This window comes from Callorhinchus milii, unplaced genomic scaffold (assembly GCF_018977255.1).
Source record: "Callorhinchus milii isolate IMCB2004 unplaced genomic scaffold, IMCB_Cmil_1.0 Scaffold2, whole genome shotgun sequence".
Taxonomy (NCBI): domain Eukaryota; kingdom Metazoa; phylum Chordata; class Chondrichthyes; order Chimaeriformes; family Callorhinchidae; genus Callorhinchus; species Callorhinchus milii.
The window spans coordinates 2,870,882-2,892,128 of NW_024704743.1; the positions used below are offsets into that span (position 1 = coordinate 2,870,882).

The 21,247-nt window shown below is 39.5% G+C and overlaps 1 protein-coding gene across 1 annotated transcript in view; it reads right to left on the bottom strand.

Annotated features, from left to right (window-relative positions):
• ncapg2 (non-SMC condensin II complex, subunit G2) overlaps positions 1-19,690 on the bottom strand; it is a gene marked incomplete at its 5' end in the record, with an annotated part of 34,616 nt that extends 14,926 nt beyond the window's left edge. The window contains 15 exons of the mRNA XM_042332570.1: positions 398-571; positions 1,357-1,507; positions 2,676-2,746; positions 2,835-3,008; positions 3,429-3,529; positions 5,347-5,569; positions 7,208-7,360; positions 8,883-9,062; positions 9,880-10,005; positions 11,401-11,493; positions 14,069-14,155; positions 17,558-17,627; positions 18,521-18,615; positions 19,146-19,280; positions 19,523-19,690. Of these exons, the coding sequence (XP_042188504.1) occupies positions 398-571; positions 1,357-1,507; positions 2,676-2,746; positions 2,835-3,008; positions 3,429-3,529; positions 5,347-5,569; positions 7,208-7,360; positions 8,883-9,062; positions 9,880-10,005; positions 11,401-11,493; positions 14,069-14,155; positions 17,558-17,627; positions 18,521-18,615; positions 19,146-19,280; positions 19,523-19,690 (2,001 nt within the window). The remainder of the gene's footprint in view (positions 1-397; positions 572-1,356; positions 1,508-2,675; positions 2,747-2,834; positions 3,009-3,428; positions 3,530-5,346; positions 5,570-7,207; positions 7,361-8,882; positions 9,063-9,879; positions 10,006-11,400; positions 11,494-14,068; positions 14,156-17,557; positions 17,628-18,520; positions 18,616-19,145; positions 19,281-19,522) is intronic.
• Positions 19,691-21,247: the final 1,557 nt, after the last annotated feature.

Genomic DNA, 21,247 nt, shown 5'->3' on the forward strand with positions numbered 1-21,247 from the left:
ATGCTTCAAATGTTGACCAAGTGGAAATAAAACTAAGTATTTCAGCAAATACTTTGTTTAATTTCAGGTTTCATCAATTCAAAAAGTTTATGAGGGGAGGGGGTGGTGCACGGCAGGGTTGGGGGGGCGGTGCAATGTGTGATACAATATAAAATTACATTTGTATAACGCCTTTCACGTCGGCTGGAACGCCCTCTGCTGTGGAGTAGCTTGCCCACACTCAGTGCCAAGGCTCATCCGTGAACAATAGCTATTTGAGCAGGATACCGGCGAGAAACCAGCAGCCGTGAAAATGCCCCAGCACGAAGAGACAAAGACATGCCAGTGTGGATAAGTTAGGAAAATCACTGAATTCACTGAAAAATTATTATTAAATGATATACATTTTTAAAATTACCGTAACGGCTCCTAGAGCTTTCAGAAGCTGGTTGAGCCTTTCTTGTGGTGCAGCTAATAAGCACTCCCGATTCTTAATGTGCGTTAGCACGTACTCCAAAAAATGTAAAGCAAGTTCCAGTTTGGGTTCTGCAATATCCTGGATCCGTACCGTCCGCTGAGAAACCTTTTTGGTCTGCAATGAAAAGTAGACAACATAAATAATTTGATCTAGCGCCTTATAAAGTCATTGAGGCATCTCAAAGCGCCTCACAGAATAATACTGTAAATAATAATAATAATCCTTGATATAGCGCTTTTCACGTCTTCAAGACGTCTCAAAGCGCTTCACAGAATATACTGCAAAGTGAATTGACTGTATATTTGTGGGCAAAATGTGACAGCCAATTGTGCACAGCAGTGTCCCACTAACAGTTGTGGATTGAAAATAACCAATTTTTTTTTTGAGGGTTTTTTATTAGGCGTGTGTAGCAAGGAAACTTGCCCAAGGTTTTGCCCTGCCTGGAATTGAACCCAGGTGTCTCGCTTGCAAGGCGAGTGCTCTAACCACTGAGTTACAGGACTCCACGCTTATAAAGAAAAGATGCTGGGAATGTAGAACAGATGAATCGGTATTTGCAATCGAACTAAATCTTTTGAGATTTAGCATGCCATGAATTCTGTAACAATTATTATTATATGGGAAGTTATTATATGGGGCCATGAATTCTGTGCTGGCATTTTTCTCCAGATAACCGACCGACCTAGTCTAACCCCATCTACCTCACTTACTGACTTACACTGCAATGAACAGCAATAATTTGCATAATTATATATATATATATATATAGCACCCTTCATTCAGGGAAGCGCCTTGGAGCATTTAACAGTGACTGAGCTCCACCCCGAGCCAGGAAGAGGTGAAAGGTGACTGCAGGCGCACTCGCGTGTCATGTTAAAGAAGAAAAAATTCTCCCTAACCTTCTGGGGAAGTCCCTCAGACACCCAGTCAGTGATCAGCTCAAGCACGTGTCCAACCTTCCCCCACTGACACAGGCAGTCTATCAGTGAAGAATACTTCTTCTCTTCAGCACCTTTATCCAAATTTCTCAGCTTTGAAAGGACTCCACAACTGGTAAGAGCAGATGATTATAAAAGATATCAATACAATAGTAACATTCAAGTTTTACCAGAAAAAAAGTCAAACAAGCAAACATGACAAAATCAGAATGATCTTCCAACTATATACGATAAGCATTTTAATATAAGCTATAGTGCACCAATAAAGGCTACATAAACAAGTTGCATAAGAAACATTTTCAGCATAGAATAGCTGAAGTTTAATCATAGAATAATTCCAAATGCACCGTGAAAGCAATTACTCATAAAACACTCTTCTGAGATATAAAACAATAGACAGATAGTTAAATTGAGAGATATGTACCAATTATATAAATTTCATAAAAGAAACAAGAAGAAAGATTGTAGATTGTATTAAGTGCCGGCTGTTGGCATGTAATATATGCTTAAGCACTCTGGGACACTACCCTGCAAGGCGGGGAGTGGGGGGTGCTATAAAATTTGCTATATCAAGGCAAGTTGTCGTGCCGGTCTTTGGGTAAGATGTTAAACTGAGGCCCCTTCTCGCTGTTCAGGTGGGTAATTAAAGATCCCGTGGAATTATTTGAAAAGAGAAGGGAATTTTCTGGGAAGTTTTTTTTGTGCACAAAACTGCTGTTGTGCTTGCAACAAAACACACAGCCACTACAGTTTACAGCATATACTATGCAGCGCTTTGGGACATTCTCCAGACAGCCTATACTAAATGTAACAATCATTATTATATGGGGCCAGATTTTTGATCTAAGCAGGTTTAATAACATAGAAGTTTTGGACTGAATTGGAATGTTTAGTGCTAGTGAGTATACAATACCAAGTGATACACATTCTCATAGTCACAGGCCCCCAAACCGTGCCAAATGAACTAATTTGAGAAATCCCTCTCGCAACATGTTAAAGAGTGGCCTCGACCTGGAGCAGGCGAGTTCCAGATACAAGGATAAAGTGAGAATATTTTGCTATAGGGAAAGTTTTGCCCAATTTTCCTCTATTTTTAGTGGGAGCACTTTTGCACTAGATTTTAATTTGATATGCTAAATAGCCCAACTATGTATCCCAATATCATGATATTGTTATGACTTTACAATGTCTAGAAGCAATTTCCTGGATTGTTCTTGGAGGTGGCTACGAAAATAAACAATTTTAAGTGAATGCTGAACTTTGGCACAAGTCCATTGTACCTGAAAGTGGGAACCGCTGATGCCGGCATAAAGGAAGCCAGAGTCACTAAGGGAACAGTACAACTGTCATCCTGGAGAAATAAGAAGCACAATGTTATTTTAAAAGCCCAAAACATAATCTCCGTGTTTTAAAAAAGTGAATTGAAACGAGAACATTACCGTGAAATTCTTGAGATATTCAGGTAGTACAGCTGCAAACTTCCTAATAGTGTAGGTTTTGGCTTCTTTATTTTCATTTAGTGCTTTGTTGATGCTCCGCCATAAAATGACAATAATTTCTATTAAACTGGCCATTGTGGAGCTATCGGCCACAGACAGCACAGTATCCAGCACCTGCAGGAAACAACAAGTGACGTTTACCTTTTGGTTATAAGTTGATTGAAATCTTCTTTCCCCTACTCACCCAGTTCTCCATTTCCAATTTTGTTGTGTGGGACTTTTTTTTGCTGAAAAAAAATAACTGCTGCATTTGCCTGCAAGAATGGTTATATCTTGTAAACCAACATTTCAAGAAATCAAGGTGATATAAATATGGAAGTTCTTTTTTTGACATTTGGTATCCACTGAAAAGCAATAAGTATGGGGTAACTTCAACATCAATTTTTCTCAATAGTCCAAACAAAAATGTATCGAATATGAAACCAATTCACCATAATTTGATTCAAAGTAGTTATAACATTGACTGCAAAAAAAGTTATTTGAGCCTTAAAATTGCACACAGCTTTACAGATTGACACAATGCGTTTCACTTACACTGATATTTTCCTTTGATTGCTCATCATCACTGTCTTCATTACAAGTTGCCCTCTGGATGCAAGCAGTCAGGCAGCGGCGAATCGCAAGCATCAACTTAGCTATTAATGGTAATGAATGCAAATTAATGTAGCAAATACAAATCTATCCCCATATTGCAATTTATTTTAACTACAGCATATAGAATCAAACAAAAAGCTTAAATTAAAAAACAGCTTTGCTCACAGTGAAACTCTCTGTGCTTTGCCACAAAATAGTTAATTCACTTTACAGTATATTCTATAATAATAATCCTTGCATTTTGATATAGCGCTTTTCACGTCAGGAGGACGTCCCAAAGTGCTTCACAGAACACACTGTAAAGTGAATTGACTGTATATTTGTGGGCGAACGCAGCAGCCAATTGCGCACAGCAATGTCCCACAAACAGTCGTAGATTGAAAATGACCAATTTATTATTGTTTTTGGAGGGATTATTATTCTGTGAAGAGCTTTGAGATGTCTCAATGAATATACTATATATTATATTGTCCTGTATATTATATTGCACTATACTGTAAGCATTCCAAGAGTCTACCCACGTGATGGGCGCTATAACAATTCTTGCATTTGATCTAGCGCCTTATCTCATCTCAAAGCGCTTCAAAGAAGTGAATTGACTATATTTTGTGGGCAAAACGCGGCAGCCGATTGCTGATGGCAGCGTTCCACAAACAGTCATGGATTGAGTGTCCAAGTTATCATTTTTTTCCTAACGGATCTTCCTAAAGCAGCATATAGCAGTCCAGCCTCCCCCGCAGCACTCCCTCCTGTGGCCCTTCGAGTATTCACTCGCAGGGCCGCAGGATGTTAAAGACTGTGCAGCTTCTTCTCAACCTCAACGGTTGTGAATTCCTTGATGCCAGCTGGTACGAAGAAATATTGAACTTTTGTTTCCTACATTTTAGTGTAAAATAGTAGCATAATATTGAATTTGAAATTCCAATTACAACCTATTTATGTTGCTTTAGAATCATATCAAATTAAACCACAACAAGGAAGGAGCTCGTGCTGTCATGTATCTTTTAACAGAAATCGAAGATCGAATTTCCTGTAACCAACTGCAAAATGCTTGATATGTCTAGAGTTACAAATGCCAGTTTAAAATCACTCTGAACATCACAGTGTATTGCATTGAGAGGCTACCTTATCTCACAACTGCAGACTGACTAAAAATAGTACCCTAGAGAAATAAAGGGAGGATTTTAAACACAGAAGCAACATTAAAGACTTAAGTTTTTGAAAAATTCAGGGGCCAGAAATTTATAAATCACTTGTGTTCCACTGTGATTATCATTGGAGCTCTCTCATTAGATTGTAATCTTCCAATTTCATTTCAATTCATCATTCCACGTATTATCATCATGTTACTGAGTGTTTCTATTCTTCAAATGCATGAAGAGCTCTCTGCATGTCTGAGCTCTGAATCACTTGAGTTACACTGTTAAGTAGCACAATCACTGAATATGCTCAGTGGTCAGACTTTCAAGAAGTTAATCAGAATACATTCACATAATCCCAAAGTGAGAGCCTTGCTATTAGCAATCTCTTTAAGAACAGATTGCTATACACCAAGAAGTAAGGTTTAGCATCCTTTCTTCAGTTTTGGTAGTTTCATAGGCAACAGGGAAAAATAGCTCAATAAAATGTAACAAATCCAATATCTTTAATCTGGCATACTTCATCAATCATTTCTTTCCTCGAACAACTATTTCTAACTTGGTCCACTCAATATCCCTAGCCCTATTTTAGTTTGAAAAAAAACGTGTACTGCCCTGCTCAGATCTCAATCAAAGGTCATTCTTTTGAAGCTCTGACATTTCAAAGTGTATAATTAATTTTAAATTTAAAAAAATCAATTATCAAAGCAGAAACATACCAATATTAGTTGGTGCAGTGTGCTCGTGTGCATACTGATAGAACTTCCTTGCTGCCATGGGATTCATTTGTATTAAGGTGACACAGCGCTCACACCAGACCTCTTCAGTTTGAGTCACAGGAAAGAAGGAGTTAAATAATAGGTTAACAATCCGTCTTGCAGCAGGACGTGCATCGAGCTCCAGCCTGGCGAGAAGATGCTCCATAGGGCAGATCTTCCAAAACTGTTAGAAATAAAAGTGGAATAGTGTAAGTGCTGTCAATAAATCAGTAACTGGTGAGATAATACATTGATAGATCTGGTTTCCCTTGCAGGTTTAGCATCATGTATGCAACTTGAGGGCAATTGAAAGAAATATCATAATCTATGTTTTCAGGCGTAAATTCCTTTCATTCTCTTGAAGACGTTGACTCTTGCTGGGGTAGAGTTCCAAACATTCACAAGATCACATCTGATCTGGATGAAGAAGGCTCTTCAGCCCATCTGATCTCCTCCCTCTAGAACAACCACCCTACTATCCACCAATCACTGCATCAGCCACCTGTCTTGTTTGACATAAGTAACATCCCTCGGGTGTCAGCGTACAAAATCCTAGGTTGTCAGTAAGTTTCATTCTGGTGCCTTTTAATCAGAACTATTGACTATCACTTTCCTCTCTGCATGCATTTTAACTGCAAAAGTTAATTTTTATGAGAAAGAATAGATATTATTCAAATGGTGTACCATATTTTGACTTCAAAGAGTAAATGCTTTTTAACAAAATACAAAGGTGCTTTGTTCATATGAAGTCATTTAATCTTCAAAATAAAAGCAATTTCTAATGAGGCTAAAATACAAATACTGTGCGTTTACTGGAATCATTTTCTGTGGGAAATCTATATCCAGGGTTCTCAATTAGGAGACTATAAATATTATTAATCCTGGCATTTTATACAGCGCCTTATCAAGTCATTGAGCCATCTCAAAGACATTGAGATGAGTATAATATAAAAATGTAGTGACTTTATATTTTGTGGGGAAAACACAGCAGCAGTGTCCCACAAACAGTTGTGGATTGAATGACCAAATTATTATTTTATATATTGTTTTAATATTTTTTAAAAAATATTTACGAAGACATGTGGAGTCCTGTAGCTCAGTGGTTAGAGCATTCGCTTTGCAACTGAGAGACCCGAGTTCAATTCCAGGCAGAGGGCGAAACCTTGGGCAAGTTTCCTTACTCCACACAGAGCCTAATAATAATCCCTCCAAAACCAAAAACAATAATAAATTGGTCATTTTCAATCTACGACTGTTTGTGGGACATTGCTGTGCGCAATTGGCTGCCGCGTTCGCCCACAAATATACAGAATACAATATATAAAATATACAAAAATACAGTCAATTCACTTTACAGTGTGTTCTGTGAAGCGCTTTGGGACGTCCTCCCGACGTGAAAAGCGCTGTATCAAATGCAAGGATTATTATTATTATTTTAGCTGGAAAAAAGTATCAGTTGAATCTGTACCTTGACATCAACTGACCACATAAAAAAAAGCCCAGGAAGATTGATGAATGAGTTAAATGGACCTTGTCTGAATATATTTTTTTAAAAAACCTGAAATGCAAGGGCTATGACCCAGATGGTTTGTATTGGTAAACTACAAATGAATTTCATCTTGTCTCCCTTTTATTGGAACTGTTATTACTCTAGAATATCTAAAGACTTAACCTGGTCATTTCATTTACTGTAAGGCATTGTCTACAATAAGTTTGAATATTCTTCACTGGTTTACCTATGCAATGGGAAAATATCATGCAAGCCTGAAGAGATAAAGCTGCTGCAGTCTTACATTTGAACCATGCATGGCATACATCTTACCTTTGCAGCTTTGACCGCTTTAATTTTCAGCAACAAATCAACAAAGGCTACTCGGACTTTTTCTGAGTTGTCATGGAGACTGTTCTTCACTCTTGGCAGAAGCTGCTCCAACAAAGGGTGGCTCATTTTATTGTCCAAGGTGACTGACAAACACTGCAAAATAAAAACGGGTGCATCTCTCACTGTAATAGCGGGGGTGGGGGGCGCGTGGACCGGCTGGTTGTACGGAGTTTGACAGCTATGAATTCTTATTATCGGAAAACCACAATGTAAGATCTCAAGATGCCATTGGTCAATTCATCTGCTAACAAATAAATATCAAGGCTTATTCATGCATGAAGAATTACTGCTTCAGTGAGGCATCACAGGGGCACTGATGTCTTTCAGAACGAAAATACAAACAACGTTTGGTCAGCCGGCATCTGTCACAGGCCAAAATACATCCCATTGCTTCAAATATCCAAAAAAGTCTGATTCAGATTACGTCTGCTCTGTAGCTGATCCATGCCGACTCTCTCACATCAATTCCCACTTTTCTAAGTCTTTACAAATTCCATTCCAAAATACAATTCATCCAGGCCATCCAAATTAGAAAGTAAGCGCTATGGGACATCTTCATAACATGAAAGCCACTACAGAAATGTAATTATTTTGCTCACCTGGTGCCTGACACATGCAGAAACCCATCATCGTACTTGAGTAGCCAAACCAAACAGAATTCCGTGCAACCACCCGCACCCTACACATGGAAAGTTCTGTGTATTGAAATAGAACCCACACCCTCTCCCTGGAGGGAAGCATCCAGTTTACCTAATCCCAGAGAGTATTAGGCCAATCTGACAAGAGCCAATGCTTGGGGACCCAAGAGTGTGCATTGCGGTATTGGGCCAGTTAAATCGGCTAAAACCACATAGCTTGCCATTGAAAGCCAGCACCATGGGATGTCCTCCTGACGTGAGAGGCCCTATACAAATGTAATTTGTTGTTGTTGAAAGCACTGTCTGGCAAGCTTCCTGCTGTTTGTCCAGCTAGGACAAGGCTACTGGTTAAGGCCTTGATTTAGAGGATTAACAAGAACTGATGAAAGGGAAGAATCCCTGCCCCCAGTGACCAGTCTGCCCAAGTCTTGCTGTTGAGCCAGGCTGGCTGTGCTGTCGATAGCAGTGCCCTGGGGCCACAGAGGGTTGACTTGATTTCAACCTTCTGTTGCCAAGCACATCACCTTGGAGTCAGCTCATCTCCAAAGAAACCTCATTTACCTTCCGTCCCCCAACAGAGGATCACATTATATAGCACCATTTAGGTAAATAAAGATTCAAAGCATTTAAATCAATGACGCATATCAAGAAGTAGGCTAGACATCTGAAAACACACAAAGAAATTGTGAGACTTTTAAAGCATGAAAGAGGCAGCAGGATACAGTTTTTTTTTGCAGCCAGGTGTCTGTCACATGCAGAATTCCATCATCATGTTTAAAGAGTACCCAAACTAAGAATTCAATGCATCCCACCCACACATGGAAAGTTCCACCATAGCAGGACATAGTGATTTTGGAAGACAGTTCAAGACAAGAGTGCAATGGTTGAAGATACCAGTTGGGATGCAAACAGCACAAAGCACAAGCAACAAGCCAGTCAGACAAACAACTGGAGATGGGAAGAAACATCCATTGTACCTTAAAGACAGAACAACGGACATCAGCAGAACTTGTGTCAGCAGAGAGATCACAGAGAACTTTGGTTAGAAGATTAGTGAGGATCGAAGGAGGAATCATCTCCCAATACTTTCCAGCGATTCTACATACACCAAGGACACCAGTGGAACGCACCAGAGGGTGGGGATCGTCCAAAAGGTTCTGTAGAAGGAAAATAATTGAACCATAATTATTAACAGCATTAGCTGTTCAAAAGCGACACGAAACAAAGCAAAATATTTTGTTTAACATTTCAATATTTAGATACAGCTTTGAAATGAGGCTACCGAGAACCATTTTGACCCAATGGAAAGACTGCAGTTTAGTGGAACATAATATAGTGCACTGGATGTACTACCTGTTTGGCAGCTCTTTACATCAACTACTTTTCACTACAGATTTTGTGAAGTTGGTTTTGTAACAAAATGCACAGATGTAATATGAGGTACACAATTACATAAATATAAGTCCACAGGAATTAGAATACTTTCTCAGACAGATAACAGTGGCATATATGCTCATACCTTTAGTCTTTATTTTTGTCACTGATTTAAAACCAATTTCTGCTTGACTTTATTAGATTTTTTTAAAATCGGTTGGAGAACTTTTATTTCTGACAAGGGTTATAAATAATATGCTTCAATTCATGTGTTGCAGTTTTACGACCATGCTATAGACACAACAGCTGTGTCCTCATGGGGTGGAAGATTTAGCTACGGTACAAAGCTTCTGGGAAATCAAATTACATGGGGTACAGAATCAGAACTCAAAGTGGCCTCCACACGCTACAATAGTTATGATCTCGCATATTTTTTAAATGCTGTACATTGAGTCAGTTTGATCATTGATAAAGAACTTGCTTGCAGTGGCAATGAATGGGAGCAACAATTCACAGATGTTGCTATTACACTCCCACAAATAAAAGCTATTGGATATTTTGCCACAATTTAACAAGATTAAAATCTACTTGAACACTTACAAAAAGCTCCTCAAACTGCCTTTGGATGTCAATGTCTGTTTCCTCGTTGTATAGTCCAGGATCTCGAAGTGGAAAAGATTCAACAAAGAGAATCGCAGCATTTGCCCGTACCTCAGAATTTGTGGCCTTCAAGAGATTAAAAACACAGACTTAAGTGGATCCGACAGAGGTGATCACTAAAGAACTGCAAGTCTGGTGTTTGTTAACGAATCACTGAATAGGTTGGAATGTTTGATGGTTGGAAGATACTGTTGTTGCATCACCCAGAGTTGCCCAGAGTATTCATTCCTGCCCCATTTCTGGGAACAAACTAGATGTGGGCTACCCACGATGTGTCTGTTCCAATAATTGTCCACTACAACTAATATGTTTCGCCCACAAAATATAGACGTCAATTCACTTGACAGCATATTCTGTGAAGCGTTTTGAGACATCTCAACAACGTGATAACAAGAAGATTACATTTGTATAGCGGGAGGACGTCCCAAGGTGCTGGACAGTGACAGCATTTCAGACCCGAGTTGAGGTCGGCGGGGGGGGAGGGGGAGAGATGGGAGGGAAGGGGATGGCCGATGAGGAGGGTTTTGAGGCGGGACTTGAAGGAGACTAAGGAGGGGGCGAGGCGGAGTGATTGGGGGATGGAATTCCAGAGGTTGGGGGCAGAGTGGCTGAAGGCTCTCCCGCCAATGGTGTGGAGGGGGATGTGGAGCAGGCCAGAGCCCCTATGAACTGTGGATAAGGCGCTATATCAAATGAAAGGATTATTATTCTTTTTACTGGCTTGGATTGCAGTTTTGTTTTCTTCATAATGTACAATTTTCAAAATAGAAACAATGCTGGTTTATAAAAATCTTGTTTGTTAAGTTGTTTTTTCCCTCTAATTTTTATCTCTCCCATCCTGAAAACAACCAAGTCCCTGTTCACTGAAATACTGTTCTGTTGATACTATATTTACTACCAATACCTTGACTAAATGGCCATTATCATGTGAAAGTTTTCATAAAGGGGTTTGACAATCTATCAACTGTGGAGGCGCTGATTACCTGTGCTCAAACATCCACACATGACCACCTTCCATGGATTTATATCAGACGTTCAAAATTCCTCATCAACCCAAAGACCAAGAGAAATTTTCAACTTCTGGAGCAGAAACCCTTGCTGATTTTCCATCCCCAACCTAGGACTATTGTGATCTGTTTGGCCTTTCCATTAAAATTTTTTACTGCACAACTACCTATAACAAAGGTTAAGAAAAATCCTTCCATATAAAGTCGATCTGAATATTTATTTGATTATTAATACTTGCATTTCATATAGAGCCTTATCGCATTGTCAAACTATCTCAATCCGCTTCACAGAATTTTTACTGTAAAGTGCAGTGACTGTATTTATGGATGAACAAAGCAAACAATTTGCACACAGCAATCCCCACAAACATCCGTTAATTGAATGACTATTTTTTATCTGGGGAATTGTTGGAACAAGGAAAAACTCCCTTTTGTTTTCTGATTACTTTGGTACCTTTAATCCTCGCCATAGAATAGGTTGGTATAAGTGGTATAACATTTCATCCACACCCTGACGCAGCTTCTGTTGATGGAGGTAGCTTAATAACTGTAAAAACAAACAGAAATATATAAACTTTTATTAACAGCAAAACAAAATACGTTTTTAATCAACAGTGAGCTAACGAATCAAATACAAGTAAGAGAAATTAAAACTCAGAAAGGAAACCATTTTTGACCAAGCATAAGATATCGTTGAATGCCCAGGTATACTGCAGATCATACACTTAATCTTTTACCCTTTAACATACAACATGCAGTCCAACTGATGGCCTGGCACTGCGGTCAGGAAGCGCTTGAGTCACCGGAGAAAAAATAATAAATCATGCAAGTGATTTTCATGAGCTGTAGGAAAAATATAAAAAATATTCCCAATGTAAAACTGGGGTATTGGTCACATCATTCTGATCCATTTCTCTGAAACACAGAATGTTACAGCACAGAAACCGGCCATCTCTGTCCCCATCTTTAATAGGCCCCCAATACTCCCTCCTTTTCTTCAAGTATCTAAGAATTTATCAGGAAAAGAATCTATGAACTCTGCTTCAGTTGTGATTTGTGACAAAAGAATTCTCCATTTGAACCATCCTTTATGTAAAACAACCTTTTTTTCCTGTCGTTCGGATAAGGACGCATCTGCCTGCTCAGTTGGGGGGATAAGGATAATAATAATGCTTGCATTTGATATAGTGCCTTATCACGTCCTTGAAACATCTCAAAGTGCTTCACAGAATATACTGTAAAGTGAATTTTCTATATATTTTGTGGGCAAAACAAGAGCCAATTGAGCACAGCAGTGTCCCACAAACAGTCGTGGATTGAGTAACCAAATTATTATTTTTTTTCAAAATTATTTTTGTTTTGAAGGGATTATTACCCCCAGAAAGCGATCCACCAATCGACGAACAACCAGGTTCCTACTTAATGCTAGGTAAACAGAGGCATGTGGAGTAAGGAAACATGCCCAATGTTTCGCCCTGCCAGGAATCAAACTCAGATCCTCTCGCTTGGGACACTTTAACCACTGAGCTACAGGACTCCACAATAACACAGCAATTGGGAAATTGTTGTTTCAGTTTTCAGTGGAACACACCCATTCCACTTTTAATATCTAACCTATCTCACCTGACACTTGCAGTCATTTGAGTACCAACAGCAGATTTTGTACCAATACGTATGAAATGTCCAGGAAGTCAAGCACCATCCAGAACCAATAACTCAGGTCATAGTCATCAAACCCAGCTCGTTGCAATAATTTATCATCAAGGAATTAATACCTCTTTCATAGTACAATATTTTCCAATCAAAGCCGGCTGTCTGAAACCCATCATCGGCCCATCATCGGCCTGAAGATTATCCAAACCAAGCTGAGAATTCCAGGCATCCCACATATTTCGAAATCCCAGAGATAGATTGTTAGAATGGAATGAACGCATTCTCTCTGGAGGGATGCATCCTGCTCACCCAATTCCGGAAAATATTAGGCACAGGTTGGCAAGAGCCAAGGCTTGGGGGGGACCCCAGAGAATGTGCTGGGGTAACTGCTGGAGTCTAACCAGCTGAAACCACGAAGGTTGGCATTGATATTGCTGTCTGTCAAGCTTTCCCGTTGCTTGTCCAGTGCCTTGGAATGCCCTCCTGACGTGAAAGGCGCTATACAAATATAATTTGCTGTTATTGTTGTCCAGCTAGGCCCAACCTACCCGTTAAGGCTTTGGCTTGCAAGATTAATAGGAGCTGAGTGGGATGACTTGCTGCCCCCAGTGACTGGTCTGCCCTTCCAGATCCTGCCGATGAGCTAGGCTGGACTGCCATCAGCAGAGGCCCTGGAATAGCGCGGACCCGCCTAACTCAAGAACCGGACTAGAGACCGTCACAGAGGGGGGCTCGATTCCAACATTCCATTACCAGGCATGTTACCTTGGAACCAATTCAGCTCCAGGGAGACCCCACTTACCTACCATACCCCACCCACCCCAATCTTCAGTGAGCCAAGTGAGAGACTCAAAGTAAACAACTATGAACTCAAAAAAGCAGAAATGTCATACTTCATAACTGTGCATCATTCCTCCTCACTATATCAGAGATATAGCTCCATCCTCCCAGAATATAATAATAACTATTGCATTTGATATAACTCCTATCACAGCTTCGAGTGTCTCAAAGTGCTTGATAGGATATACTGTAAAGTGAATTGACTGTATATTTTGTGGGCAATAAATCAGATCCACACACATTGTATTCTAAGAAGCATCAAGCTTATGTGTTTAAGTTGTTCACCACTCAATAATTCAAATGCAATTGTGCCTTGAGACATAAAGTGCATGTCCCTCAAAAAATCCCATCAAGTCATCACATTTGCATGCAGGATGCACACTTTGCTGGCATTTACAGAGCAGTATTCTCAACAGGTCCCTTGTCAATCCCATAAAAATAAATGGAAGGCAACATAAATGGAGAGAGGAAAATTAAAAGGTTACTGAAGGGCTTTAGGAATTAGAAATATATTCGATTGAATCTTGTTTATAGCTATTCAGTTTTCTGTATAACAATCCATTTGTTACCAAATGTTGAATATCTAGTAAAGTTTGTTTACTGGGAACACATTAAAACCATCCACATACTTCTCGCACTTTGGAGTGAACTGGCGATTTCCAGGGAAGATGAATTCCATGATGCATGAAATCTTGAATGCAGCCGTGTTCAATTGTCTGAAATAGAAATGCATTTTAGGAAATTCCAAACATCTTTTGCTGATTTGCATAATTTTAGTTTTAAAAAGGTGACCTTATGTGTAACCGTGCCCAGTAAAATAAAGAAACATGCAAAATATAACTCACTGATTGTACGGTTAAAAAGCTCTGTATCAGAAACATAGAAATCTACGGTGCAGAAGGATGGCATTTGGCCCATCGAGTATGAAAAACAAATTTCTGTCAGATTGGTAACACAAGGGTAAGAGATAGCTTTCCTCCATGTTGTGGCTAACCATCTCTCAAATCTTCAATTCTCCCATTAAGAAGCCCAGAATAATTGCAACATGAATATAACCCCCAAAAGAATAACAGATCATGGACTCTCTGTACCAACATTAACCATCCAGTCAGTCAGGCCAGGGAGCTGCAAATCTAAGCAGGAGACAATTAGGAGAAAAAAAACCTCTCTATCCTTATAATCGAACATCAAATACAAAAACTTAAAAGCTGAATGGCTATATGTAGGTCAAATAGATTAAATCATTCACCCTAGCATGTCACACTCCCACACAAAGAGCTTCATTCCAAAATACATTCCAGGATATTGAAATCTGAAGTAGAAATAGTCTCTTTAATCTGTAAAAACTGCGTGATACCCACCCTCCCCCTCCCACGATTCATCTATAATCAACTCCATCAATACTTCTTTGATCGTTTGTGAATATCTTTTATACCTGCTCTAGATGGGCAGAAACCAGAGTAGTCAATTCTTGTCAATTTATAGTTTTTTTCAGAAAACTCATCCCATTTTTCCTTGTGTGCTTTTGAAGCAATCAGCATTTTTCATTTCAGTTAATGTATCAGATTATTGCTATTTGATGCAATACTTGAACTAGTTGTATCCATGATACACAAGTATCAAATACCACAATAGCTGAAAAATACATTCAGTTTTTTTCTAAAACCAGGGATATTTTCCCCCACTAATATTGTTCCCAATTTCAAAATTGTTGGTGAGACCCAGGTGGTTCAGAAAGTAAAGCCTATCAAAAAAAATGTATTTGATTAAATATAAAATATGAAAAACATTTTTGGTCAGCCTGATACCTGCAGAAACCTATCACCATGCTTAAGAATATTCAAACTGGACTGAGTTCCACATATTCAAGCTAACCATGCGTGCAAATTTTCCCTTTCTCTGGAATGGAACTGTCTCCCAGAGAAAATCACCCTTTCTACTCAATTCTACAAAGTAACAGGTACAGGGTGACCAGGGCCAAGGTTAGCATGTTGAGCTATTGCTGGATTATAACCAGCTAAAAACAAGCCAGGCTTGATGGGCTGTCATCAGAGGATCATTCCAAACAGAGAATATTCCACAGAAATTATTCCAGTCAACTCAATTACAACATTCCAATGCCAAAGCAAAAACAACAAAATTACATCTATAGAGCACCTTTCACGTCGGGAGGACGTCCCAAAGCGCTGAAAGTCAGGTGTCGGGGCTCGAGCATGGGGGAGGGGGGGTGGTGTAGGGGTGAGGGAAGGCAAGAGGTGAGAGGGAGACCAAAGGCACGGTGGAAGAAAAAGGTCTTGAGACCGGCCTTGAAGGAGGCAAAGGAGGAAGCGATGCGAAGGGACCGTGGGATGGAGTTCCAGAGTGTGGGGACAAAGAGGCTAAAAACCCGGCCCCGATGGTAGGGTGGGTCGGGCGGGAGACATGAAGCAGGCCGGAGCCCACTGAACGGAAGGAGTGGGCAGGTTCGGAGAGTCAGCAGGTCAGAGAGGAAGGAGAGGGCAAGGCCATGGATGGCCTTAAAGGTGAGGACGAGGATCTTGAACTCGATCCTCTGGGGGATGGGGAGCCAGTGGAGCCGGGCGAGGGTGGGAGTGATGGGGTCACAGAGCCTGGTCCGTGAGACTACACGAGCTGCAGAGTTTTTGGATGATCTGCAGCTTGTGAAGGGAAGAATTGGGAAGGCCGATGAGGAGGGAGTTCCCGTAATCAAGCCTTGAGGTGACGAATGCATGGGTGAGGGTTTCAGCAGCCTGACCCTAACCCTAACTTCTAACTTCCAAGACTATTCCTGTATTCTTGGAATATTCCTGTGAAGTCCTGTAGCTCAGTGGTTAGAGCCCTCGCCTCGCAAGCAAGAGATCTGGGTTCAATTCACGGCAGGGAGAAATGTTGGGCAAGTTTGCTTGCTCCATATGTCTGTGTTTACCTAGCAGTAAGTAGGAACATGTTTTTAGTTGATTGGCGGATCGCTTTCCCGGGGGTAATAATTCCTTCAAAAAAATAATAAATTGGTCACTTCAATTTATTTATTATTCAATTGCTTCTTTGAAGTACTTTGAGAAACCTCAAAAACGTGATAAGGTGCTATTGCAAATGCAAGGATTTTTATTACTATTATGTCATTTCTGACGAAGGGTTGTGAACCCGAAACGTTGACTCACTTTCCTTTCTCCATAGATGCTGCCTGACCTGCTGAGAGTTCCCAGCAACTTCTGTTTTTGATTATTGTTGTTATTGTTATATTCATGCAAACTAGAAACCAATTTTTTTTAAATAACCACACCTCAAATTGAAAAACCTAGAGACTAGGGTTAGTTTGTGGCATATGGGACTAACTGTAAACAAGCTGTCTAATAGTAACAGGTAATGATATAAATGTGGGTATGAATCAACCAATTTGCTCACAAAGATATTGAAACATTTTGCAGCTTCTTGCAGTATTGATTTCCTGCCAGCAGATGGTGCATATTACTTCCAGAGCTCCTTCAGGCCATTGGATCTCATCAAAACAATAATAAATTGGTCACTTCAATCCACATCAATCTTCAATCCTGTTTGTGGGACGCTGCTGTGCGCAATTGGCTACTGCGTTTCACCACAAAATATACAGTCAATTCACTTTACAGTAAATTATGAGAAGCGCTTTGAGACATCTCGAAGACGTGAAAAGTACGATATCAAATGCAAGGATTATTATTATTTATTTTCAACCTTCCAGAAAACCCACCCTAAAGTATTCTCATCAAAACATTACATAGATTTTTAAATGTCCTCAACCATCTAACATGGTGATCAGTTTGAGTCGTTAATCTAGGTAAAGGAATAATGTGAAAAGCAAGGAGCTTCTATAGCAATTAATCAACTAAAAGTCAACCATTGCGACAATGTTCACTCATCTGGTTAGTACAGAACAATGACCAGCTCTAATGGGCTCACCATCAAACAAACAACCTCCTGACACTGCTCAGGTGAGTGAGGTGTTGCTGCTATTTGTGCAGGGGTAAGAAAAGCCAAGCAATAGAAAACTCTTCTCCAGCAGCCACAACAAATTATCTGTAAGATTATTACTTGACAGGAGTTGACCTCGAAGTTGAAATTTTAAGATCATCAGCACTCACCTCTAAACACACTCCAGATGCCTTCTTCCAAGCTCTGAAATATATTTCAGCGACATGGACAATCATTGACCTGCAGGCAAAAATAGCTCAGTAACTATTCCACTCAAAAGTCAATGGGGACTGGGAGTATAGTAAAATAAGTTTTCTCAAGAAGGTTTTAAGACCAGTTACAGATGGATAGTGAAACTGAACACAGCATTATGGAATAGTGTGAAATGGATTAATTCTCTTAATTCCTTATGAATCGTCATGACGAGCAACTGCAGAATGACACTTTACCTGCAAGAAATGCAACCACTTGGGCACTTCACAATTAAGAGTGTAATGTCAATGGTTTGGGAGAATGTCACCGTGGTACATCTAATGGCAACAACTGGATTGCAGCACAGAAAACCATCTCAGAATTTCTGGGCTATGGAGGCAGGGTAAAATAGAACCTCCATATCTACAGAATGATGGTAATGTGGAGGAACATGTTCAACACACACAGATCAGACCACAATGTGATGAAGAAACCAGTCAAAAAACTTGTCGGCACTTGTTCATCACAATATTATATCTTTTCTTGTCAATGCTCATGCATTACCCATAAAAAAGCGCAGAACTTCAGGAGGATGGGAGATGGCCCAACGGGTAAAAGTCACTGTCAATGTAGAATTAAGCTATATGGACCGAGGTATAATGCTGAGTTAGCGGATCTCATCCAGAACAAGAGTTAGGGAGATAAAAAACAACATATAGTAAAAGGATAAAGGAGCAAATGCCTTCAGAAGATGAAAGAAAAACATACAATAAGATGGCATGTCATTTTTTGAAAAAAATAAATCAAATGAATTTCTAGTTCAAAAATGTTACATCCAATCTAAATAAAATGTCAGCAAATTGGTAACTTGCTTGTCCCATCAGATCCAATTGTTTACAAGTAAAAAAAATGTATATTTATGATAGGTAATTTCTACATACTTTGGGAGAAACTGCAGCTGATTCTTAATGGTTCCATGGATCATTTTGATGAATTCCACATTCCAGCTGAATAAGAAACTTAAAAATCTCCGACCCTGTAGAAGAAACAAAAAACTGTAAAAGCCCATTAATTTAAGGGGCAAAACAACACATAGCACCAGGGTGTACCTATAAATGCAACGCTTATTATAGTCTCACAAATAGACCCATTAGAGATGTTCTTACAATAATGCCTGAGTTTTAATCTGAAAAGGGCAGCACAAGCCCTGAAATGATTAGACTATCAACTTTCACTATCGAGGCTCACTCACACTCGAAGCTCACCCATGTAGTACTGGAGGGAGACCACGTAGTGACATACACCCAATCAATAGTCAGCGCTTTAAGAAGAGGGAAAATGGAAGGAAAATTTTCTGTATTGGTTCGGCATGTTTGGACACTGTAATTATACTAGTTAGCTGATCAGCAGAAAGAGATGATTTCAGCTATTACAAAAACAATGACAAGGTTATCACAGAATGAATAAAAATAAACAAATAGTATTCTATTACATGAAAAAAAACTTAATATTGTATTGTCCAATAATGCTAAATATGATAGGAATGCTATATTTTCCTCCATTTACCTCTTCCTTTTTCATGTGGTTAACACTCATGAAACATTGAAGCAAGAGGTCTTTCACTTGATTGCTCTCTTCAGAATTGAACTCAAAACTCTGTAGAGCTTCATGGAAATGCCACAGCTGAATCACATCAACAGCCTGTATGTAACAAAGGAGAGAGGCGGAAGCAGGATTAACCTTTTCTCATTATGTGAAAGAAATGTCTGAAGAGTGGACAAGGGAGAAATGATCACATATGGAATAAGGTAAAACATCCAGGGGTGGGACTTGTGCGAAATATGAATACCAGCACCAACTAGTTGGGCCTAAAGAAGCAGAGCACAACAAGCAGAATGTTATTCTAAACAATCAGAATCTACTTAATATATGTCATACTGTACCTTGCTTTTTGTCAGTAAACTATTCTCCAAAAGCATAATGAAAACGGTTTTTCCCAACTCTTCTTTCCCTTCTAATCCCTTATCCCACCAAGCTTCAAACAAGCGTTTGATGGAGACCTGCAAATTTCCTTGAGATTTGGGCAATGCTGGAAAAATACCTGAATATAAAACAGAAAATAAGTAGCAAAATATAATAATAATATTTGATATAATGCCTTATCATGTCTTTGAGACGTCTCAAAGCACTTCACAGAATTTACTTTAAAATGAATTGACTGTATTTTGTGGGCGAAACTTGGCAGCCAATTGCGCACAACAGTGACCCACAAACAGTCATGATTGAGTGACCATTATTATTTTATTAAAGGGATTATTACCCACAGAAAGCAATCTGCCAATCGCCTAACAACTGGGTTCCTACTTACCGCTGGCAAACAGAGGCGTGTGCGTGTAGAGTAAGGAAATTTGCCTAAGGTTTCACCCACACGGGAATCAAACCCGAATTCTGTTGCTTGTGAGGCGAGTGGTCTAACACTACAGGACTACATGACATTTACAACAAATTTACATTTAGATAGCACATTCCACATCTGGAGGACCTCTCAAGATGCTGGAAACTTTAACTTAATGCTTTAAACTTAGCGGGTGGTGCAAATTAATCCCAAGGGTGTCACAGAAGAATTTTATTTGTCCTCAAATCATATAGCACATATAAACTAACATTGAGATAACATTAAGCATCCTAACCAGCTGAACATTATATAGTTAACCTTTCAGTGTATTTAGGAACACTGTCCACCTCAATTTTACACAAAATGCCACTGCAATAGGAGGTCAACATTTTAAACCAGAGCCAAAAAACGAGTTTCATTCAACAACAACTTACACTTGTATAGCACCCTTCATAATAATAATAATAATCCTTACATTTGATATAGCGCTTTTCACGTCAGGAGGACCTCCCAAAGCGCTTCACAGAACACACTGTAAAGTGAATTGACTGTATATTTGTGGGCGAACGCGGCAGCCAATTGCGCACAGCAATGTCCCACAAACAGTCGTAGATTGAAAATGACCAATTTATTATTGTTTTTTTTTTTTGGGAGGGATTATTATTAGGCTCTGTGTGGAGTAAGGAAACTTGTCCAAGGTTTCGCACTGACCTGCCTGGAATTGAACTCAGATCTCTCGCTTGCAAAGCGAGTGTTCTAACCACTGAGCTACAGGACTCCACATGTTGGAAAGACATGTTGGAAAGACTCACTACGGAGGCAATGGGTCCAGACTTAACACCACATTAGTGCTCACAAAATTTCTATCTATTTCTTTGCTACCTGCCACACACATTCTGGTATTGGAGACAGAGACAAAATAAATGATTACTATCAGTCCATGCATTGGGAATTAGACGAGTATCATTGAAATCAGATGAGTATCATTGAAAAGATTAGTTTCTTTCAAGCAATAACAATATGTTTTGCTGTAAACATGACATGCTCTAAGTAATTTTTCTTACCAAAAAAACCTACACTCGACAGTTTGATTACTTGAAGCACTTCAGACAGTTTGACATGATGCAGCTCCATAAAAATAAAAGTTCCTTCTCAACTTACAAATCACTTAACAGAACCAGTTCCCAAATAACCCAAGGCTTTGTGTAACCGAATTACATCCAGTTTTACATCCAGGAGGCAGAATTGAAGGCACTGGAAGCAACTTTTAAAT